Source organism: Lepidochelys olivacea, assembly GCF_965140295.1.
Source record: "Lepidochelys olivacea isolate rLepOli2 genome assembly, chromosome: 5".
NCBI lineage: Eukaryota > Metazoa > Chordata > Testudines > Cheloniidae > Lepidochelys > Lepidochelys olivacea.
The window spans coordinates 131,675,463-131,700,436 of record NC_140415.1 but is presented as its reverse complement, the minus strand read 5'-3'; the positions used below and the strand labels follow the sequence as shown (position 1 = coordinate 131,700,436).

The 24,974-nt window shown below is 43.8% G+C and overlaps 1 protein-coding gene across 2 annotated transcripts; it reads left to right on the top strand.

Moving 5' to 3' along the window:
• Positions 1–7,351: 7,351 nt before the first annotated feature.
• Positions 7,352–24,450, top strand: FNTA (farnesyltransferase, CAAX box, subunit alpha). 2 transcript variants are annotated; one of them, XM_084629749.1, is made up of 9 exons: positions 7,355–7,513; positions 8,256–8,341; positions 9,350–9,464; positions 10,318–10,422; positions 13,797–13,923; positions 15,077–15,225; positions 19,734–19,796; positions 20,982–21,153; positions 23,746–24,450. In XM_084629749.1, the coding sequence occupies exons 1-9, from the start codon at positions 7,413–7,415 to the stop codon at positions 23,872–23,874; spliced, it is 1,047 nt and encodes a 348-aa protein (XP_084485875.1). In that variant the 5' UTR covers positions 7,355–7,412; the 3' UTR covers positions 23,875–24,450. The 2 variants fall into 2 exon arrangements, with proteins under 2 accessions (XP_084485876.1, XP_084485875.1); XM_084629750.1 differs by lacking the exon at positions 20,982–21,153 and having other exon boundaries at positions 7,352–7,513.
• Positions 24,451–24,974: the final 524 nt, after the last annotated feature.

Genomic DNA, 24,974 nt, shown 5'->3' with positions numbered 1-24,974 from the left:
ATCAGGATAAAAACCTGGAGCTCAGAATATTTCTCTTAGCAAAATAAATATGCAGAGAATCCCTCTGAGTTCCTGGGAATCCAGTATCCATAGTTTCACGAATCCTATTGCCAAGCAGAGCTTCAGCCAGGATTGGAATCCAATCTTTCCTAGGTCCTGAATGTTCTGCAAAGGAAAACTAACTACATTAATTGTGCTATCATTTTTGTGAAGATTGCGCTTCCTGGAAGTCCCTGACAAGGAGATCTCAGCAAAAATCTGTTCTCTGTGCTGACTTTTTTTTTTTGATAACAGTGCAGTTATTGTAGCCAGTCCTGCTCTCCTAACGGGACTTAGATTCACTGTGTTCTGGCAGTGGAGGGCTGTTCAGTTGTAAAAAGAAATGCGTCATAAAAGTTTGGAGTGTGCAGTGAGCTCTGTGCTTCTCTAGCCAAGGGCCGGCTAAAATGCATCCACTTGGCGAAGTCTGTGATCAGATGTGTCACTTGGAAATAAAGTTGACATGTGGAGTATAAAAATGGCGAGGCTGATTCTCTCTTGCCTGCTGCATCACTCTGCGTGGGCATCTCTCTACTCCTGTGCAAAGTGAATGTAAAGCAGGACCATTCCAAGCGGCTAGCACTCTGTGTAGGTGGAAGTGCCACACACAGGCAAAGTGGACTCAGGCCCTCTGGGTCGAAGAAGCTTATGGAAGCTGCTTCCATTATTTGGATTAAAGATGTGCTTGTTTTTGAAAGCAGGTTACTTTGGCCCGAGTCAGGTTTCTTTTGTATAAATTAGAAAAATCTCATGTTTTATGCCTGGAACATCAAAGGGGCAAGTGGATTGTGTTTGGGGGGAAATTAGAATTCTCTGCTCCCCCAGAATATAGGTGTCTTGTTCTGCAACTGATGGCCCAAGATGAGCCCAGCCTGCGTGTGATGTAATTAATGTGGGGGAGAGGGGGTCAATGATGGAGGAGAATGGAGAAACGGGTAGTAGTGGAAGGGAAGATTCATGGGCTATGGCGGAGGAGACTGGAATGTCAGAGCAGTGTAAAAGTGTGCAGAAGAGTTTGGGTGGGACTTGGGGGGGGGGGCTGGTGGTGTTGGGGAGGTGGGAGGGATAGTAGGGGAACATGGATGGTTTGGGAAAGGAAGGTGGGGATGGAGACAGGGAGGGAGACAGGGTCACTATAAGAGGGGAATGGAAGGGTATAAATGACAGCTTACCCCAGCAGAGGCATTTTTAAGGACTGGCTATAGAACTGTATGAATAGACATGGACATTGTTGTAGGGCAGAGCATTAACTTATGAAATCTAATGTTAATTGGATGGTGCATGCTCCTGACCCCACCTGGTTTTAGATAGAGCTTGTGGCGATATGGTGTAGCAAACAGTGCCAGCATCATTTATAATGTTCCTGTCAGTCATCTACTGCATGGCATAGAGCATGCAATAACCACAAGATATATGTAGATTCTTAGATGGGGTCTAGTGGCTAGAGCACTGGACTAGGAACCAGGAAGCCTATAGTCTATTCCCAGCTCTGCCTCTGACCAGCTATGTGGCCTTCAAAAATTCACTTCCTCTCTCTCTGCCTCTTTTTCCCCTTCTACCCTTTGTCTTATCTGTTTTGACTGTAAGCTCTCTGGGTCAGGGCTTGTCTTGCTACGTGTATGGATAGTTCCTACCACAATGGAGCTCTGTCTTCTCTTGGGGCTTCTGGGTGCCACTATTATGCACACCATAATTGCCACCGGACTATTAGGACATATTTTAAGAGTCTGAATAACATCAGCGCACCTCTCCATTGTTTGTTCCCAGTCTATGGTGCTACCTTTCACAAATTTATCACGTGTCTGAAATACTTGGTGTTTTTCTTAAGGGCCCTGCTCCCGGAGTCCTGTTATTGGCTGGAAATCTCAGCTTTCATGGTTTTTTTCAGTAAGTTTCTAGCCTTCATGGTTGCGGAGACTGAAAATATGATCCAAGTGCACCCTAAATGCTCAGGAACAGAAGACAAATAAAATGAACTCAAAATTTGTTTTAAATCTCATGATTTTTAAGTCTCTCGTGATTTTTGAATACGATGAGTAGTCCAGGGTGCAGCAGACAGAATTAGAATTTAGGGGCGGATTCAAAGTCCACTGAAGTCAATGAAGGTCACATTGATTTCAAGGGCTTTAGATTAGGCCCTCATTATGCAGCTAGATGGTCATGAGACTGTCAGTGTTTTGCTTCTTAAATAACACCTCCCCATATTTTCTAGTCTGACAACGGGGAGGGATAGCTCAGTGGTTTGAGCACTGGCCTGCTAAACCCAGGGTTGTTGTGAGTTCAACCACTGAGGGGGCCATTTAGGGATCTGGGGCAAAAATTGGGGATTGGTCCTGCTTTGAGCAGGGGGTTGGACGAGATGACCTCCTGAGGTCCCTTCCAACCCTGATATTCTATGACAACATTCATTCTGGACAGAGTATCCCTTGTAGTTAATGCTGATAGTGATATGGTATCACACCATTATAGAGTCTGGAAAGAGAAAGTGGGTATGTGGGTAGTCCAGCTGTGCCATCCAGAGGAATTAAGCTGCTACTGCAGCCTGTCAGCTGACCAGTTTGCACAACATAAAACATTTAGCAATGATTGTATAGACATGAGCAAAGTATGCATTATATACAACACGCTCAGCATTAGGGGGGGTTAATTCTGCTGGAAGCAGAATGATCAAGAAAGAATAAACATCATGGTTAGACGCTATATCCCTCAATTCCCAGTAAAAACCTGCAGTGGTAGATTCAAACTAATGTGAGAGATGAGGGTATAACTGAGTGTGAGGGTGTTAGGATATAGATATTCAGGCCTGTCTGCAAAGGTCTATACTTTAAGAATTTAGGTGTATTCTTATCACTTAGATAGTTATAGAGGTACAAAACAAGAATCAAAATCACAGTCTGCTTGTTTATAGGCCTTCTCTCACTGTGATAGTCTAAGGCTGTGTTCTTAGGTTAAGACCTTTGGCTAAGCAGCAGGGACAGCCATAAGCTGGGAAGTGGAGGGTCACATACATCCTTACATTCCAAACTAGTCACATTGAAATAAGGTGCTATTGGGCTGTTAGGCATTATCAGGACAGGATTGTATTCCTATCACCTCCAGAGAAAGGGAAGAGCCTAGAAGATTTAAAGAAAACTTGGTTTGATAGCATCCCATCTGGCAAGAACTCACTTATCAATAGCTGGGATGTGAAATCCTCATTTCTTTGTTGTTCTATCATTGTAGTCTCCACTTCCCTATTGTTTGTCTGTATAATCTCTGTCTGGTTCTGTGATTGTTTCTGTCTGCTGTATAATTAATTTTGTTGGGTGTAAACCAATTAAGGTGGTGGGATATAATTGGTTAAATAATCGTGGTACAATATGTTAGGATTGGTTAGTTAAATTTCAGGAAAATGATTGGTTAAGGTATAGCTAAGTAGAACTCAAGTTTTACTATACAGTCTGCAGTCAATCAGGAAGTAAGAGGGGGAATGGGAACAGGGAATGGGGGTGGGGGAATTGGAATTATGTTTTGCTAAAGGGGGGAATGGGAATGGGGAATGGGAACAGGGACACAGGTAAGGCTCTGTGGTGTCAGAGCTGGGAAGGGGGACACTAAGGAAGGAAATTGGAATCATCGCTTGCTGAAAGTTCACCCCAATAAACACTGAATTGTTTGCACCTTCGGACTTCGGGGATTGTTGCTCTCTGTTCATGCGAGAAGGACCAGGGAAGTAAGCAGGTGAAGAAATAAGCTCTCTAACAGAGGGGTGCAATTAAGAAAAAGAAAATGTGGTCCAAGCATCCTGAAAAGCCTGACAAAGTGGTACATGAGGCTGTAGAATAGTCTCCCCAGGGAAGTGGTGGAAACCCTTTTGCTTAGGACTTCTAAAATAGGAAACATACTGTAGGAAGCACTGGTATTGGCAGAGAAAAACTGGATGATGTAGTAATATTCTAATTTAATTTCTATGGTTCCATATCCATATCCTCCTTATATTTTCCGCTGCCTTTCCCTCAGTGTAGGATCTATTACCTTTATCTTCTTCACGTCATTCATTTTTGATCTTGAAATGTCATTGAATGTGTCATCTTTCGTTATCCCAAAGTGTAATGAGCCAGATCCTCAGCTGGTGTAAAGCAGCATAGCTCAGGATCTGGCCCAATAACATCATTGCATGATACAATATCTCTACTTCTATTTTGCTTTATATTTTCTTTATATTTCTCTGGTTAAGTTTTGTCTAAAAACCAAGAATTATTTTGCTTGTGCTCATTTTTCCCCTTCTGCATTTCTATGTGCTTTTGTATGCTTCCCCCTGGTTATGTTCCATTTCTCTTGACTGTGTCATGTCAGTTGCATGATGGAAATTTTTCTCCATCCCTTGTATCACTCTCTTCCAGCGTATGTTACATTTTCTCAGTGCTGTCTATAACTTTTATCTCTTGTTTTTCTGGAGTTCATGTTTTATTATTTTATATGCTGCATTTTGTAACAATTATTTTAGCTATTTCAGGTTATCCGCTCTCCCATTTTGTATGCTGTTCTGTTTTCTTTGTGTGTCTATTCATAATCCTATAGTTCAGAACAGCCTTTCTTTACATTACACTGGTTAGTCCCTTACTACATTATATTATTTGTATTACAGTCATGCCTATAGGCACCTACTGAGATGAGCACTCCATTGTTCTATGAGCTGTACAAACCCAGTGTGAGAGAGAATCTATGGCCAGAGCACTTGCAGCCTAAATAGACAAGACAGATGAAGAATGGGAGGGGAAACAAAGGCACAAGTAATCTGACCAACGATGTGCATTAGTTCAGTGGCAGAGCTTGGAATGGAACCAAGGGCCCAGAGTCTCCATTGCGCTACGCCTTGTATTGTCATTTATATCAGTGCAAAGTGAAGTAGCATTTTACAGCCACCTCACTTTGCACTGGTGTAAATGACCACACAAGGTGCATGGCAATGGAGAATCAGGCCCTGCTGTCCCTGGCTCCCAGTTGGGTACCCTACACTATGCTTCGGCCTTCATATGGAATATACTTAAATGCCTCTTCTCCCCAGTGCTCAAGCATTTATCTCCCTTCTGTAGCTTGAATTCACTATAAAATAATATTTGGCATTTCTGTAACACTTTTCACTGAGGGACCTCAAAACGCTTTACAAACATTAGAATTAACCCTTTGAACCCCTTCTGAATGAACAGTGTCCCACTCCACTGGTGACGCAGCACAGACACACCCAACCCTTGGCATGCTACGCACCCCAGCAATCCACACACGCTAGCCAGTGAACACCACCAGTGAACAACAACCCCCAGACATCACAGCCCACCCCTGCCTGGACTACATCTAATGCCCTACACATCCAGCTACCCCAGAACTCCACCCCACCAGGCACCATCATCTGCCACCTAGAACCCCCAATCCAGAGGCCTGGCTCCACCCCCACTATCAACATCACTGCCAAGCTGCTATGGAGCCTTGTAAGGAGGGACATGGGGCTGCTGCTGCTGGGGAGCTCCTAAGGCCTGGCTCCGCCCCGGGAAGTGATAGACTACAGGGGGTATCTGTGTGCTATACTGGCTGCCACTGGGGTTTTGCTGTTGTTGGGGGTCACTTGCTACCTCATCCCTGTCTTCCTGGGGCCACTGAAATGCTGCTGTCCTTACTTCCCTGCCCAGGCTTCTGGGTAGTGGGAGGGATTTAAAAACCACTTGCTCCTCACAAATCTTGGGAGACAGGCCAGTCCTTGCCTACAGACAGCCCCGCAACCTGAAGCAAATACTCACCAACAACCACATACCATACAACAGAACCACTAACCCAGGAACTTATCCTTGCAACAAAGCCCGTTGCCAACTGTGCCCACATATCTATTCAGGGGACATCATCACAGGGCCTAATAACATCAGCCACACTATCAGAGGCTTGTTCACCTGCACATCCACCAATGTGATATATGCCATCATGTGCCAGCAATGCCCCTCTGCCATGTACATTGGTCAAACTGGACAGTCTCTACGTAAAAGAATAAATGGACACAAATCAGATGTCAAGAATTATAACATTCATAAACCAGTCGGAGAACACTTCAATCTCTCTGGTCACGCAATCACAGACATGAAGGTCGCTATCTTAAAACAAAAAAACTTCAAATCCAGACTCCAGCGAGAAACTGCTGAATTGGAATTCATTTGCAAATTGGATACTATTAATTTAGGCTTAAATAGAGACTGGGAGTGGCTAAGTCATTATGCAAGGTAGCCTGTGTCCTCTTGTTTTTTCCTACCCCCCCCCCCCCGATGTTCTGGTTTAACTTGGATTTAAACTTGGAGAGTGGTCAGTTTGGATGAGCTATTACCAGCAGGAGAGTGAGTTTGTGTGTGTATGGGGGTGGGGGGATGTAAGAAAACCTGGATTTGTGCAGGAAATAGCCCAACTTGATTATCATGCACATTGTGTAAAGAGTTGTCACTTTGGATGGGCTATCACCAGCAGGAGAGTGAATTTGTGGGGGGGGGTGGAGGGTGAGAAAACCTGGATTTGTGCTGGAAATGGCCCACCTGATGATCACTTTAGATAAGCTATTACCAGCAAGACAGTGGGGTGGGAGGGGGTATTGTTTCATATTCTCTGTGTATATATAAAGTCTGCTGCAGTTTCCACGGTATGCATCCGATGAAGGGAGCTGTAGCTCACGAAAGCTCATAATCAAATAAATTGGTTAGTCTCTAAGGTGCCACACGTCCTCCTTTTCTTTTTGGGGAAAGCCGTGATCTATCACCTGACACGGCCCCCATCGCTGAAGCGTCCGGCCATCGCGAGGGAAGTTGGGCATCATCACACCCCTGTGAGGCAGGGCACTGCTCTTATCCCCATGTTACAGATGGGGAACAGGGGCACAGGCAGACTATGCAACTGTCCTAAAATCACCCAAAAATGGAACTCGCGTCTCCCCATTTATCACAAGACCAGCACCCTTCCTCCCCAGGTCGTTGGGGCTCCCCTCCCTTTGGGACACTGGGAATAGCTTCTCTGAGGCGCCATTGGAAGGCTGTTCCGCGCGTATGTAACACGATTTTATCGCCTTTTCTGCCCTGAGGCCTCCGTTTCCTTGTGGTTGCTGCAAGAGCCCACGTTTTATACCCGAACAGCAGCGGCGGCCGCCCCGAGCCGGGCTCTTCCCGCGCCCAGCAGCCGAGCGGCCCCGCGCTGCCCGGGGAGCGGCCCCGCCCCCGCCCCCGCTTTGTGACGCGGGGGGGGGAACCGGAAGGGCCGAGTCTCGGGGCACCGCCTGGAGGAGACTCTCTAGCTGGCCCCGGTCTCCTCTCTATGGTGTGCGGAGCTGTCCCCGGAAGCGTCCCTGCCCTCTCCCGGCTGCTGCGGCGATGGCGGAGGTGGAGGGCCCGGAGGCGCGGGACGGGGAGCCCCAGGAGCCGGAGCCGGAGGACGGGGAGCCCCTGGAGCCGGGCGGCTACCTCCTGTACAGGTAGCGGTCCCCCTCCGGCCGGGTCGCCCCGCTGCCTTCCCCCGGAGATCGGAGCAGCTCCGCGGGGGCCCGGCCCGCCCGCCAGGGCCGGGGGCCTCCCGCCGCCGCGCGGCGCGCCCAGCGGGACGGGGCAAGGGGCCCGCTGGGCCTGGCCGGGTCTCGGCGCTGGGGGTCAGGGGAGAGCGCTCGGCAGGGGCGGCCCAGCCAGGGGGGAGACCCTAGGGGGAAGGGGAGAGCCTCAGGCGGGGAGGGAGGCACGGGGCGCTCCGCGGCTGGGCGCTGACGGCGCGCCGCAAGAGCCGTTCGCGGCGGCGGCGGCGGCTGCCAACGCACCTGGCCGGCGTCGGGGTTCCGGGTGGCCGGCCGAGTCACCCGCCTTGGCCCAAACGCTGAGCTGCGTTGAGAGCTCGGCCTTTGAGTTGGCGCAGCTTGTGGCCGAAAAAGCTTGTCTCTGTCTCACCCATAGAAGTTGGTCAATAGACGGTGTTACCTCAGCCACCTTGTTCCTCCTATTACCTCAGCCACCTTGTTCCTCCAAGATCAAGGAACATAGTCCTAGGCTAGAACATGACCCGCGGATATGGCTTACCCTGTGACTTATGTCTGTATCCTGCAACTCTGTGGCAAAGATCATGACCACCATGAAGAATGGTACAACTGAATACATGTGGTTTTTTTTTTCGGGGGGGGCTTGGGTCGTTTTTCCTAATAAAACACTGAAAAGAAAATGTAAATTTTACAGGCACAGAAAAGAATGGGCTGACATTGAACCAGTACCTCAAAATGACGGGCCAAATCCTGTGGTTCAGATCATCTATAGTGAAAAATGTAAGTTTAAAAAAAAAAAGATTTTAAGTATAATTAAACCTTGGTAAGGTGAAAACATCTGTGTAATATGTCAGTGGCTCCATTGAAGCTAGAGTTTAGTTTTCAATAATATACGCTTTTGTGTTGGGTGTCACTGCTAGTAACTATATAAAAACATGTTTTAAGGTTCCTGTAGTCCTCTAGAAGTGAATTTTAAATGTTGAGAATTTAATATTAAAATGGTAAATACACCAGGTAAAATTACCATACACATTTGTTTTTTGAGAATTTATTTGTAAACCAACTTGAGCCTAGAACAAAGCTTAAGTATTTCACTTTGTCAAAATTACTGGGTATTATTGAAACTAAAAAAACTGAAGCATGGAAATGGCCTTAATACTGTCCCTGTTTTTAAAGGAACAATTCCATAAACTTGCATTTTTCTAGAGACTGGAGAATCTTGAGTTTCTCAAAGTTCCAAGGATAATGTTTGCCTGCTTTACAACCTTCACATCCTGGAGTGCCCACGCTTTTAAAAACAAAAACAAAACCCTCCTGTTTCTTTTCAGATTTTTAGAAATGATCTTTTAAAAATTATAGAATTAAGTCTGTTAAATAAATAAAGCAAGTATTAAAACTCCTTGGTAGACGGCCACATTCCAGGTAATGCAAGCAATTAGGATGGTGTGGTTAGGCCTAGAGAAAAATGCAATAATGGATGTCAAGAATGTAGAGAAATAGCATGACTCCTAGTGCTCTCATAACTATTTTGGACATTATCTAGATGATGTGTTGAAAGATGTTTTGGGAGTTTTCTAGTATGAGAGATGTAAAGCATCCCACCACAATGATTCTAGTAAACAGTGCTGTTGTATCAGTATGCAGACTGTTAGGCCCAAACACCTTCAAACAGGGTTTTAGGGAACAGTATTTTACACACACAAAGTAGCATCCATGGGTTGCCAGTCTTAAATCCTCTATTCGGGATTTCTTCTAGTTGTTTTGAGTAACACACTGTCATCTATCCAGTCAGAGATGTCTACGATTACTTTCGGGCTGTTCTGCAGCGGGATGAAAGGAGTGAAAGAGCTTTTCAGTTAACCGGGGATGCCATTGAACTGAATGCTGCAAATTACACAGTGTGGTAAGTAATGGTAATTAAAATTAGCTGATTAGATTACCTGGTTTCTCTTTCAATATTCTGGCAGTGTATTATTCAAAATATGACTGGCCTTGCTTGCTTTCTGGGAGGCTGGGGATTATTGGAAAGCTGCAGCAGGCTCATAAATTAAGATTTTAATGCAGTATCGCTAATTTCTGGGAAATGCTATCTGATAGTCTAAACTTTCCAACAAGATTAGGCCTAGCCATTAAAAACCACCACTGATTAAGATGACATGACAAATCATATTGAAAGTGTCTCTCTGATGACACACATTCCTAGTGAAAAGACTGGAACTATTTCCTGCTTGTTTCAAAGGAAGTTCTTATCATAGCTAAATATATTAGCTGATAGTTTTTTTGTAGTAAATATTACTGAAGTAATTCTATAATCCCCTTTGCAATACCCGCCAGTTTAATTTTCAAGTAAATACTAAACTTGTAAGGCCTTCTGAATTCACAGAATTAGATTTCTCAACCAATAGGTACTGTCAAATACTTCCCTGTGTATTTTTCCTATTAATATGATTGCATTGATTTATACCAGTTATTTTCATATCAGGAAGACTATGTTCAGTGAAATTGCAACAGATGTGGGGTATACAAGTCTTCAGTAGAAACTTAAAGTTGCTAAGATCTTGGATAGCAATATGTTTGTAACCTTACCTATTTTGGTTACTACCAGCTACCCAATAATGAATACGTCTTCAGAATTAGTTGTGTTCTTAAAAATTGGTTTAATTCTTAAAGTATTTTTAACTGAATTTACTCCAGCTTTTTTTAAAAAAAAAAAAACAACCTCCTAAATGGTGTGTGTGTGTTTTATTTTTCTTTAGGCATTTCCGGAGAGTCCTCCTGCATTCATTGAAAAAGGACCTACATGAGGAAATTAACTATATTACAGCTATCATTGAAGACCAGCCAAAGAATTACCAAGTCTGGTAAAAAATCTTTTTGATTTCTAGAGACAAACTGTCTTACCTTTTACCACCTCAGAAATGGACATGGCTGCCAGTTCTAAAAGTGGGACGGTAAGGATTCACCCTTACTCCTTGGATGGAGCCAGTTTCAGAGGTGTTAAACAGGACTGCCCCCAGGCAGAGTTCTCCATAACTCTCTACTCCAATGCAAGGAGTACTGAGTAATGTAGTTAGGCATTTGAAAAGTTTTAAAACTACCAGACTTATTCTGACGCAACAAAAATAAAGAAAATACAACTGAAGAATTTTTAGCTTTCAGCAGCTCTTGGATGTTGCTTTTTTTGTTGTAGAAATCCTCCCAAATGAAATAATGGAGAGGGATGACTGTGTTCTCTAAAGGCTCTGGCTATGAATTCTAACAGGGAGTGGATGTATCTGGTAGTAGTGTATACAGAAATATGTCTGCCAAAGATAAATTACATATCACAGCAGTTTCCAACCATGTAAAATAAATATACAAAAGTGTCTCATCTAAAAAGTGTCTCAGCTTTCCACTATCTGGAAGCCTGGAGAGAGAACCTACAGAACAGTTATGTTGCTGGTCTGCAGATCTTCCAGTCTAGGGCAGAGCCATTGTCAGCACGTTGCAGAACAAACCAGGGGACAAGCTGGCTGACCCTCCCAGAGGCTTTGAATGCTTCAGATATGCTGGCCTTCAGCTATTCTAGTCTCATGAGACTTCATCCAAGGTGAAAAGCACCAAACAGGGCAGGAGATTAGCAATATGTTTTATTCATGTTCATAGGGCCTTGAATTTAACTTGTAACTTTATTCTTAGTGGAAATTTTGGATTAGAACAAAAAATGTCAGGTTAGCCCCTAGATTTTATACTAGAGGCTCATTTGGGCAAAATCTGCAAAACTCTGTGGAAAAATACAATAGAAAGGGCTTCCAGCACTCAATACCTTCCTGGACAGAGTGATTACTAAAATGGATACTTTAATAGAGGAAATACAAGGAATCCACAGGCCTGAAGGGATTACTCTTTAGCTCACAAAAGACCAAACTGAGTTTTCTTCTTGGGTATTTCATACATTTGGGTGGGCTGGCCAACTGCTTTGAGAATTATTGATATGAACATGAGTGAAACCTATTGTGCTCAGGGAACTGAGGACACATCTTATTGCTGTAGGATGAGTTTCTAAGGGCTGAGCCAGACCTATAGCCTTGGTTTTATTTATAGGGAGTATCTGTGATGTATTCCAGCTTTATACAGGGTGACCAAATTTTCAGTGTAGAACTGTGCAGATCTTCCCCAGAACCTAGGACTTTGTGGCACGGTAGAGTGCTTCCTGGACCTCTGTATCTTGACCAGCTTAGGGATATTTCGATTGAGGGCAAGTCTACGCTACAGTGCTATATATTCACACCCTTGAGTGATGTAAGTTATATCAACTTAGGCTGTAGCATAGACCTGCCCAAAGAGAGAGACTTTGTGGCGAGCCTTAGCCACAAAGGAAAGAAGAGGGGAAAATACAGGTGAGGTGCCTTGGCCAGTGTTAAGACAAGGAACCCACTGCTCTTAGTTTTTTGTGCTTGCATCTTGGAAAATTAACCATGAGTCTTTGCATTGAGCTTTAATGCAAATGAATCAAACTTTGGGACTCCCCATAGGACTACTAACATGTGAGCACATGTTTGAGATCCTACACCACCTAGTAAGGTTGTCCAGGTTTAGTGATACTTTGATGTGAACCTCCTCAAGTGAGTGAAAGAAGATGCAGCTGAGCCTACTGAAAAGGAAACAGGTCATGTTTGTGGAGACGAGTTTCTGGTGCCTCCCTTTTCAGATGTGCTGTGGTCAAGGAGTTGTCTGGTATGACTAGAAGATGTTTCTCTGACTGAGGAGTGGCCTCTGGAAAAGAGCAAAGGTAATTAATGAATCCTGCTCCTCAGCCCAGGAAGACTTTGGGTGGAAGTGTCTGAGCTGACTGGAAAAAGAGCCAAGAATAGCTGGAGAGATGTATAAAGGAAGACAGCTAGCCAGTCCCTTGGAAACAGGAGTTGAAACCCATGGTCGTTTTATTTGTCCACTCTTTTCCTGAGATTTTCTGGTAGTCTGCACATGCTGCTTCCCTCCATTTGAGTGGTGTGGGAAGGAGAAGCTTGTATGCTGCTCGAATAGCATATTTGTTATGGAGGAAGTCCATCTGCCCATTCTTTTTAGCCTCTGAAACTGACAGCTGACAAGGATTGGATAAATTAGGGTCTCACTGGCACCTCTGTCCTTAGATACAGAGGAGGACAGGTTGCAGGAGCAAGTAGAACGTTTGCAAGCTTTTGTGCTCTCATCTTTAGCTGGAGACAGACCAACAATATGAATGCCTGAGCAAGCAGCAAGAAACTAATTGGGTGTCACCTCTGCCAACCCTGACCCAAAGGGTTCATGGCAACCCAAATGTTGCCATGAAGAGGCCTCTGAAATCTAAACGCTGGCTCCCAAGAAAAGGAAAAGCCATATTAGAGCTACAGAGTAATAGGAGTATCTGAAATGTTGTTCGCTGCCTGACAGAGGCCAAAGAATTGAACTGAAGAATTTATGCTGCAGATCGTTGCAAAGGTTCTGACTGGCTCTGCTTTCTGACATTTGAGAAACTTTGATTTGAAATTAGTACTTGTGTCCTTGCTCCAGTTTCCTAGAAATGAAGTGGTGGGACAAATAAGGCATTAATAGAATGTTTACAACACTTACTTTAGAAGTTGGGAGTGACAATGGGCAGGTTTTCATGTGTCTTGGAACACACTGAATCTGAAAGCTTAGGAAGGCATTCTAAATTCAGTGACAAATGACAATGTAAAATAGATGGGGAAAATATTTTGAAAAAAATAAGTGATAGAGAACTTCAGTGTTCATAGGGGAAAAATTGTTAGGTTTTTAGGGGGGGTTCTATTCAAACGATGGGTCTAACCGTGAAAATCACTTGTTGGCGATCTGGCAAGTTTCTAAGTGTGATACTGTCTCAAGCATGACCCATCTTGTGTACTCAAACTCAGTTCTATTTAAATGATTATACCCTCATTCTGTGTGGCTTTTCTCACCCACTTCTCAAGCATGTCAGACATAGCAATGATCCTTCTTTAAGAGGTTATGTACTAATATGTAGATACATTTCTGGCATTTTCTTGTTGCAAGTTTACACTATAGCAATCCCTAGAAAAGCTAGGTGAAATGTTTCATGGTTCTTTTAAAAAGTACTACTCTGGTGATGGGTTGGTGTCTTCGTGTTTTTTGTTTGTCCTGGTAAGTATTGTAATCAGGTGGTATTTTAATAAAGTCTAATGGTCAAGCAAATATTGGAAGGAAAATTTTTTAAATTCTTGTACTTTATCTTTAGGCACCACAGACGGGTGTTGGTAGAGTGGCTGAAGGATCCATCTCAAGAGCTTGAGTTTATAGCTGAAATTCTTAACCAGGATGCCAAGAATTACCATGCTTGGCAGCACAGACAGTGGGTTATTCAGGTATTGTATCCAGGTCTGCTGCTTTCTCTGTAAGGAGAATCCTCCCAAAATTGTAGAGGTTTGTTTCTTAAATGGAACTTTACACATTGACTTGTGTAGATGGAGTGAAAACAATTAAGTGGGTGTGAACTCAGAATTAACCAGTTCAAAATTTTCCTTTGTGCCTTTTGTTACAGGAAGCACTAGTAGCACCCTCTATATCAGCGTTTCTCAAATGCGGCCACCAGCTGCTTTTCTTGCAGCCACAGCCTCCTGGGCTGTGATTGGGGGGATGGGGTAAAAGCAGTAGCCCCTCCCCCTACGTGTTGCTCCTGGATGCACCACCGTGGTGTTGTCTGCTGCCCCTCTGGACACAGCTGGGGCACAAAGCTGGAGGAGCAGGCAGCCAGTGAGATTCCCAGCTTCCCTGGGGCGGTGGAGCAGCAGGCTGTGGTCACACAGCTTCAGGCTCCATCCCCATCTCCCAGCCACGAGGCTTCGGGCTCTGGCTATGAGGCTTCAGGCTCTGGCCCACCATTGTCTCCCCCTGGACTGCCCCCAATTGCCCCGGCTCCTACTGCCTGTCCTGCCCCCAGGGCTGGCTCCAAGCACCAGCGTTCAAGCAGATGCTTGGGGCAGCAGTCAGAAAGGGCAGAAGAGTTTCCATGGCAGTGGCAATTCGGCGGCAGCTTCTCCATTCCTCCAGCCGTGGCGGCAATTTGGCAGCAGCTTCTCTCTCTCCTGCTGGCCGTGGCAGCAATTCAGCGGCGACTTGGTAGCTAGCAATAAATAAATTACAATGATCTGAATCTGTATAGGTGCATATATATTTGTTTTTCCTAAAGCTAGCTAAGTATTTTAGGAAAAAATGTGAGAGTGACCACCAGCAAGAGTTCATGGCTTCACTTTGAGGCCACCAAAAAGTTTGTCCTGAGAACCCCTTCTATATAATGAGGGTTGCCTAACACTTGCCATTATACCTCCTGTTTTTCCCCAAAATTAACTAATTTCACAATTTACTACATTGATTTCTTCAACTCGGTCTAATCTTGGGGTCCAGTGTGAGAGAAGTTAGGTTGGAATTCTTCAAATGAAGAAGGAAGTAACTAGAATTTGTTAAAACGTGTTTAAATGTGAGGTTTTTTATTTTGTTTTTTTCTTCTCACCATTGTAGGAGTTCAAACTGTGGGATAATGAACTGGAGTATGTAGACCAGCTTCTGAAAGAGGATGTGAGAAACAACTCTGTCTGGAACCAAAGATACTTTGTAATTTCCAACACCACAGGCTACAACGATCCTGCTGTTCTAGAGAGAGAAGTCCAGTTAGTAATGCTGTGCACAATTACATTTGGTGCCCTCCATTTCTCATAGGCAAAAGAAGTGAGGCATGCTCTTGAATGCTTCAGAGGCTTCAGCTCCCCTTGACCTTTCCCTGGGTACAGAATAAAAGCTACACTGCTGGCATTGGTAGAAGATTTTGAACAATAATCAGGAGATCAAACATCCATGCTCATGTTAGATCTATCAGATGCCTTTTGATACCATTGATAATGAGGTGATGACTTGTCTGCAAGCTACGTTTGAGTTGGAGAAGCCGATCTTGAGTAGCTCTCTTACTTGCTGAGCATTCTGAAAGGTTGATAGTGGGTAACTTCTTTTCCTCCCCCAGAGCGCTTATGAAGGGTTCTATCTTGTGTCCCCTCTTGTTGAATGTATATCTGGATCTATTGGGAGGGTTAGTGTAGAGATATGGATTGCAGTATCCTAAGTATGTGGATGACACTCAACTTTGCCTCCATTTCCTCTGACCAGAGTAAAGCGGTCAATGGATGCACCTAGTGCTTGGTTGAGATTGGGGCATGAATGAGAACTAGGTAGCTAAGGCTCAGGCGAGGTGAGGTTGGTCATGAGAAAAAAGCAGAAAAATGGATGGTGATATCTGTCCTTTTGGGGTTTTTTTGTTCAAGTTTGCAACTTAGGGGACTTATTAGATTCTCAGCTGCCACTGGCTGATCAGAGATCAGCAATAGCCAGGATGGCTTTTGTGGGAGTCCAACAGGTAGAACCTGTTTCTTGATGCAGACCTTACTACTGCTTTCCATGCTTTTGTCACCTCCAGGTTACCTTACTGCCGGGCAGTTTATATGGAACTATGTATTGGAACTATGTATTGAACCCATCTGGAAACAGAAGTTGGTACAATATTTGGCAGCCTGCTAGTTTAAGCTAAATATCCTGCTGCGAGCATATTCTGACAGTGCTCCATGATCTGCGCTGGCTGCCTATTGATTTCTGGGTAGAATTTAAGGTTTTGGTACTGACCTATAAAGCACATTATTAGCTAGGGCCCCATCTCCTTGAGAAAACACATCTCTCTCCATGCAGTACTGCCATGAGATTGATCAGCACGGATGCTTGGGGCTGGAGCCCCTAGTATAAAGCAGTGAGTTTCTGGATATGAGGGCCCCTCAACTTTGGAATCTCTTCAGAAATAGCACTGGTGTAACTGAGGGCCTGCTTTGGTTTTCAGAAATGCTTATTACTGAAGATGATGCAAGAAGGAAAGCAACAGCTTGACTTTCAGATCCCAAGGGAGAAGACTGGGCTAACAGTTATTTTTAAAAAAAAAAAAAAAAAAAAGTTCTTTCTGCCTAAACTAAGCACATTACAATAAGGAAATATTTTGGATAAAAATCTGGGTGTTTTTAAAAACAAAAAAATCCCAGATTTTTATTTTAAATAGGTTTATTTTTTAAAAGAAAAAATATTTGAAATTGACATCCTACACTAAGGTCTAGACTTAGTATAATCTATTAAAATCATTTACATCGATTAAACAAAAAATTCAAGTAGAATGTTTGCTGCTGAAGTTTTAAAGAAAGTCAGACCACTGAACTGAGAGAAGTCGCTGACTGAGCACCTGAAACCGGCGTTTGAGGCCTAAAGCAGCCTTTGGTAGAAATAGCTACTTCTGCAAGTGCACAGGGAATATTGTCTTTTCACTTTTTTCAACTAGTTCAGCTCAATGACTAGCTCATTTAGAAAAGCGACTGGGCGTTGAAAAAGCAGGAAAGCTCTTCTGGTCTATGAACAAAAACTAGGGGTGAGAGGAGGAGATGTACTAGTTCTAAAATCATAGAATCATAGAATATCAGGGTTGGAAGGGACCCCAGAAGGTCATCTAGTCCAACCCCCTGCTCAAAGCAGGACCAATTCCCAGTTAAATCATCCCAGCCAGGGCTTTGTCAAGCCTGACCTTAAAAACCTCTAAGGAAGGAGATTCTACCACCTCCCTAGGTAACGCATTCCAGTGTTTCACCACCCTCCTAGTGAAAAAGTTTTTCCTAATATCCAATCTAAACCTCCCCCACTGCAACTTGAGACCATTACTCCTCGTTCTGTCATCTGCTACCATTGAGAACAGTCTAGAGCCATCCTCTTTGGAACCCCCTTTCAGGTAGTTGAAAGCAGCTATCAAATCCCCCCTCATTCTTCTCTTCTGCAGGCTAAACAATCCCAGCTCCCTCAGCCTCTCCTCATAACTCATGTGTTCCAGTCCCCTAATCATTTTTGTTGCCCTTCGCTGGACTCTCTCCAATTTATCCACATCCTTCTTGAAGTGTGGGGCCCAAAACTGGACACAGTACTCCAGATGAGGCCTCACCAATGTCGAATAGAGGGGAACGATCACGTCCCTCGATCTGCTCGCTATGCCCCTGCTTATACATCCCAAAATGCCATTGGCCTTCTTGGCAACAAGGGCACACTGCTGACTCATATCCAGCTTCTCGTCCACTGTCACCCCTAGGTCCTTTTCCGCAGAACTGCTGCCTAGCCATTCGGTCCCTAGTCTGTAGCTGTGCATTGGGTTCTTCCGTCCTAAGTGCAGGACCCTGCACTTATCCTTATTGAACCTCATCAGATTCCTTTTGGCCCAATCTTCCAATTGGTCTAGGTCCTTCTGTATCCTATCCCTCCCCTCCAGCGTATCTACCACTCCTCCCAGGACAGGTTGAAGGACAGGTTGACCAGAAACAATCAGTTCGATTGACTAACTATAGAGAATACTTCCTTTGGTTAATAAATTAGTTCATTTTTAAATACAAAACAAGTTTTGATAAACTTAACTTTTTTATTATGTATCTAGCACATTTAAGGTAATTATATTTAATTAGTGGAAAAACAATTCTAAAAGAATTCCTACTGCCATCCAAATAGAGCTTGACACACACCATGAGTAAAAAATTAGTAAATAAGAAGTTAGTCGTTCACCATGTTCTAACATAAAAAAATTAAAATTACCCATATGAATAAATGTATGTTAAGTTGTATAATTAAGTGTGTATAGATACAGTGTATCCTCCTGGTTAGCAAAAACAAATATCAAATCTAGTGCAAAGGCTATAGTTAGCTGCAAATCCAATATTTTTTAATGGTTACTAACCAATGAGAATCAACCCCTCTTTAAGGAAATAAGTAAAAAGTACAAATGCAAAACAAAATTAAAATGAAGGTTTCCTTCTTTCTGATTTAATTCATAATTAAAATTGGTGATAGAAATAATGTTGATTTCAATCCGTTCACTCTGCGTGGAATGACCCAGTGCCTCTTCAGAGCACATCCTAAGCCCTTGAAGCAGTCCAACTGGGTGCTCATCAAGAGGGTTGAAAGACTTTAAATGAAAGCAATAAGAAAAAAACATTCATTTTTGTTTTCTCACAGATACCTCTTTCTTGAATGTTACTGAATCTATACCACTTCTATGCCTGTGAGACTAGGCATTTCCAGATTAATTCTCCAGAGCTAGGGATTGGACACCTTAGATTTATTTGTGAAGGATGACCCTGTGTTCAGAACTCAAATTGACATAAATTTAATCTGACTCCTACTCCAGAACCAGATTTGAAGGGTTAATCTTTCTAGATTTCAGCATAGACCTTAGCCTACCCGCTGTTGCCAAAATTTCTTATGGCGGTGGTAAGCTCTGTTCCTCTGCTAGTGACTGTAAAAAGGCTGCTCCAGAAGGGCGAGAAGGTTCAAATATTTTGAGATTGAAAACTGGTTGCAAAACTGCTCATTGCTCTCACCCGTTTCTGGAAATGAGTCTCACTGCTTGGGGATTTAGTGGAGGGAGAGGAACGTGAAGGCTTTTTTGGTAGAGCTGGAAACATGACATTTTCTTTAATACTCTGCTTGGTGGATGACCCTCCTGACCATGTGCTTGAAGAAGCTGCTTCTCTTCACTTTAACTCTGCCACTGAACTAGGAAGGAACAGCCCATGTCCTCATTGGCACCGGTGCTATATGCCTCCAGTGAGTTTGCACAGGTGCAACTGATTGACCTTGTAAGTGGAGTTTTGCAAACAGTGCTGTGGATGCGCACAAAGAAATGGAATCCAGCATCTGTGGATTCTGCAGTCCTAGCACGTGCCCCTCTTCAACATACCATCAAATTGCATATTCTGTTATAGGTTTATTATGTCATACTGTGTGGGAGAGTTACCCTCTCCTGAAATAAACTACAAAATAATTGTAGGAATTCATATATTGTAAATTGAAGGTAAGTGCTTCCGGGCACATAACCGCTATCCTGCAGTGGCTTGTCCTGTCATGACAACTGCAGTTAAGTTGCATGGCAGTTGTATTTTATGCCACCATCTGAGATGATCAGCAAAATGTCTGCTTTAGTCTGTATTTTAAAAAGGAGGGCTGAGACCAGTGAGATGGGGAGGAGGCTGCAAAGGAGATCTGAGTCTGGGTAAAGAAAACATGTTTCTCTTTTTGGCTCGTTGACCTCTGACAGAAGTGTAACCTGTGTTTTCCCTCACAGGTACACTCTAGAAATGATCAAGACAGTGCCACATAATGAAAGTGCATGGAACTATCTAAAAGGGTGAGACTTGTATTTCATATCTGTGGGGTGAGGGCTTCTGGTAAGGGGGATTGTTGCAGGTTGGTGTTACTTGCAGGCCATTTCACATTGAATGTTTCATGCCTAGACGTGTTTACAGCTCTGAGGGAACAACTGAAAAGCAATGATCCAGATAAGCCTGAGGTTATACCCACTTTAAGGGCTAATATAGTAACCTAATCTCCTGGCCCACTTTCCGTATAATTACTGATTCGGTAGCTTTGGCAGGGGATCATCAATACTGGTCACATTTGAAAATGCACAGCAGGTTGCTTCTATTTACTGGATCCAAAAAAAAAGTCTTAAGTATTTAGAATACCATATACATTATTTTTATTCATGGAGTCCTGACAGTGTGCTAGCCTCTCTGCAAAACACAAGATGGTGCTTTGTAGAGAAATGAAAAGTCTTTGATAGTACAGAACTCGGGAAGAGAAATGAAAGCCCCATTAGTTCATTGACTGGAGTCAAGATGCAGTAAAGAGAAAAGGACTTTCCCCTGACCTTGAAGGGTTAAGAGTTCTGCATTATATAGTGCCACCCTGCTCCTATCATCTCTCTCACACACTTTCCACCTCTCCTTCCTAGCTGTGCTGAAACATTCAGTTTAAGAAACTGAGTTCAGAGTCCCAACAACTTAAAATATTTTCATAGTAGTAGAGGAAAGCAGTTTATAACCTTTTTGCTTGATCTTGCTCATCTCGCTGTGAGCCATACTTAATAATGGAAGGATATGTGGCATAAAACCACGAAAAGTTGACTTTAAAAAAGGGGGGGGGGTAAATGTATTAGGCTACACCAGCTATGCATTAGGAAGTTGTTGGTTAAATGCACCCTGCCTCATGTCTCACTGTGCACTTGAGATGTTCATCAATAGCTTACTACAGCAGTGGTTTTCAACTTGTGGGCTCCAGGGGTCTGCAGACTGCCTAAGATTTCCAAAGGGGTCTGCATCTCTATTCTAGGAGTCTGCAAATGAAAAAAGGTTGAAAACCACTGCTACAGCAATGCTGACTTGTTGCTATATTGAACTACATCTATTACCCTCTGCCTCTTTTATATTTATAGCTTCTGTTAGATTAAAATCTTCAGATCAATCTATCAAAGCCAGAACTTGCTTAATTCTTTGTCAAAGCTGCCAGCAGTACTTACTAATCTCTGTTTTAGGATTCTGCAGGATCATGGTCTTTCCAAATATCAAAATCTATTAGAGCAACTGCTGGATTTACAGCCAAGCCACAGTTCTCCCTATCTGATTGCCTTCCTTGTGGATATATATGAAGACATGCTAGAAAACCAGTGTGAGGACAAGGAAGAAACACTAAACAAAGCATTAGAGGTGAGTTGAGAACTCACTTTCTCTACCTCAGGGAGTTTGTCTAGCTGAATCTGTTGCCACACAGAGCAAAGACTGGATTATTTTAATGGAAAAGCTCTCTTGTAAAACAGAGTTGTACATTAATTGCACAGTTATTGGAGATGACGTCATTAAGTAGTTGTTTCCGTTACTGTGCACTGTGGTTAATAAATTGTTAGTGTGCACTATCAGTCTACTACTTCTCATTATACTGAAGAGAAATCCTCTGAGCCACTCAGAAGTTCAGGGATGTTGGTGAGGAGTTTTTTCCCTGCACTCAGAAGGCATTTGACTCCCATTAGCAGTGTCCTGTTCTTAATAATCGTACAGTATGTGAATCCTTGGCCTCTTAGTGTCAATCAGTCTGTATGCAAGAATTTCCATAGTAGCTTGCCAACAACAGAGGCCACCTCTGCTTCACTTGACAGAAGTGAAAAGCAGAAAGATCCCAAACATTACACACAAGAAAAGGAGGAAATGCCAATAAGTAAAGAAAATAAATGAGCTTTCAAATTGCTGAAAGAACAGATTTTTTTGTTTTTTAAAAACACCTTTGTGTAAGTTCCTAACATGCTCTTACTTCCCTCTACCTAGTTTAGCAGAGGGCTCTTGTCCTCAAAATAACTGATATGTATAGGGAGAATCCTTTAGCTTCTTGGTCCACAAGACTGGTAGAGCAGAACTCAACATGGTTCTTAAAGAGCTTTTTTTTGAAACCTCTGAGGGTAACAGTAATGGAATTTAGCATGAGGTAGATTGAGGGACCTGTCCTGCATGAATTTATCCGGTTCTTTTTTGAACAGTTATAATCTTGGCCTTCACAGCATCCTCTGGCAATGAGTTCCAAAGGTTGACTGTGCATTGTGTGAAGAAATCCTTCCTTTTATTGGTTTTAAACTTGCTGCCTATTTTCATTTGGTGACCGCTTGTTCTTCATAGAATAGAATCATAGAGTATCAGGGTTGGAAGGGACCTCAGTAGGTCATCTAATCCAACCCCCTGCTCAAAGCAGGGCCAATCCCCAATTTTTGGCCCAGATCCCTAAATGGCCCCCTCAATGATTGAACTCATAACAACCCTGGGTTTAGCAGGCCAATGTTCAAACCACTGAGCTATCCCTCCCTCCCTCCCTCCCACTTGTTCTTGTGTTAGGAGGAGGAGTAAATAACACTTCCTTATTTACTTTCTCCACACCAGTCATGATTTTATAGACCTCTGTCATATCCCCCCCTAGTCGTCTCTTTTCCAAGCTGAAAAGTCCCAGTCTTATTATTCTCTCCTCATATGGAAGCTGTTCCATACCCCTAATCCTTTTTGTTGCCCTTTTCTAAGCCTTTTCCAATTCTAATGTACTTTTTTTTTAGATGGGGCAACCAGATCTGCATGTAGTATTCAAGATGTGGGCATACCATGGCTTTATACCATTCATCCTTCACAGTCCACCAGCACCAAAATTTGCCTTGATGCCTTAAAATTTCATGCCTCTTAAGTGTCAGCACTGTTCTGCTAAGCATTGGTTCTTTAATATACGTGGGGCTTGAAGTTGGTGGTACCGAGCTCTGGCTCATCAAACAAGACGCAGTGTTCTGCTTAACAAAAAGAACTGAATGGAACATTTGAAGGGCAATATTTATACCCAGGGGATGGAGCAAAATATCCAGATATCCTGTAAGGTGGTCAGGGGAAGATTTAATCTAGGACTGGAGAGTCACAGGAGACAAACTTCTGTTTGGCATCCAGGGCCGGACTAATGCAGGGGCTTTAGGGGCTGCAGCCCAGGGCCTCGGGCTAAGGGGGCCCCGCAGGCCAGGTGCAGCCCGCTGCTTTTCATCTGGCCCCTGAGCCTTGCGCGCTTCCCCCCTGCCCCCAGTGAGGCTGGAGCCACGAGCACCGGGTCACCGGCATGCCGCTGCGGCCCCTAGGCGACGGGTATTCAAGGAATCTCTGCGCACTGCCCCCAGGGCCGGCTGTGCAGCTCCCATTGGCTGGGAGCTGTGGGGACAGCGCCTGCAGGCACTGCACAGAGCAGCCTGGCCCCTCCATCTAGGGGCTGGACATGCTGGGGAGCAGAGCAGAGAAGATCCTGCCTTAGCTCTGCTGCACCGCTGACCAGGAGCCGCCCGAGGTAAGCGCCTCCGGGCTGGAGCCTGCACCCCAACCCCCCACACCCAAACTCCCACCCAGAGCCTGCACCCTGGACCTCCTGCCACACCCAAACCCCCTGTCCCATCTCTGGCCCCACCCCCCAGCTAAAGCTGCACCCCCTCTCACACCCCAAACCCCTGCCCCAGCCCTGAGGCCCTTCCTGTACTCCAAACCCCCAGGCACCCCACAAAATCTAATAGCCCCAGGCCCACAGGACAGTTAATCCGGCCCTGTTGGCATAAACTATAGAGATAATTGATTTGCTTTTAGGAAGATGCATTTACCAGAAGTCTGGATACTAGTGCAAAACTTGTGCATGAAAAACCATGCTTTGCTTGCTGAAGAGAAGGCCGTGCTTAATGTGTGTTTTTTAAGGACTGTTAAGCTTTTGGTTTAATATATGACAACTTTGTAATTTTTCCTTCTTAGTTATGTGACATTCTGGCTAATGAAAAAGACACAATCCGAAAGGAATACTGGAAGTATATTGGAAGGTCCCTTCAGAACAAGCACAGCACAGGCACTGAACAAGACTTGCGGACAGATCAGCAGCAGTAACTGCAAGTGGCAGAAGATGGTGTCAAGCTCTAAGATACTTATAAAGGAACTCCAAGTAGAGGGGCACAAGCCAGTAGTATAAGCTTAGATGTACTATTCCCCTCTGCCTGAGTGTGATGTAACTTTATGTGCACTGCACAGGTGTTGCTTTTAACAGGAACTGAGTGGGAAGTGTTCAATATAACACAATCCCCTTGGGTCACTGCTGCTACTGACAATAGCTATAGGTAGATCCAAAATGAATTTAAGACTTAATTACTTGAAGTATGCCAAAATAAAGGACTTATTTCTTAATAGGAAATACATAATGCTCTGCTATTTAAGGCACTGAATCAATTTCTCACACTTTAGCCTAATCCACTCCACGCCCCCCCTTTTCCTAATGCAGTACTTATAAGATTCATTGCAGATCACTTGTATGTAATGGTTATAAAGCAACTTAATTTTAATTACTTTAAGCAGCGAATGTAATTGTTGCCATAGGCCAGAACAGCTCTGCAGCAGCAACAAAACTGCTATTGTACCCAACTAATGCCAACAACCTGGTTTTGTAATAAAAGCGTAGATATATTTCAAGTGCTCGTATGTGTTTTAGCACGTTTCTCTCTTCTTTTCACAATGTCTTGTAGCACCAAGACAATGCTTCCTGTCATTAACATCTCTTACCATAAATTAAAAGACATGCCTCGGACAGGTACACACTCCAGGACACACATGCTTTTTAGTATTGGGATAGCCGTGTTAGTCTGTCCACAAAAGCAACAAGGAGGCTGGTGGCATCTTAAAAACTAACAGATTTATTTGGGCATAAGCTTTTGTGGGTAAAAAAAAAAACCCACTTCAGATGCATCTGTAATTTTCACTCCAGGCATCTGAAGAAGTGGGTTTTTTACCCACGAAAGCTTATGCCCAAATAAATCTGTTAGTCTTTAAGGTGCTTTTTAGGTGTCAGTCCCTGGGTTAGGAGTTTTAAACTCCCATATTGCTTTAATGCATCTTGTGCCTTGGAGCATTCTGATCCAGACAGCAGCGGGGAGCTTTCATCATACTTGACGTAAAGAGCAGCCTTGAGTTATTTGTATGGGACGGCAACAGTGGTG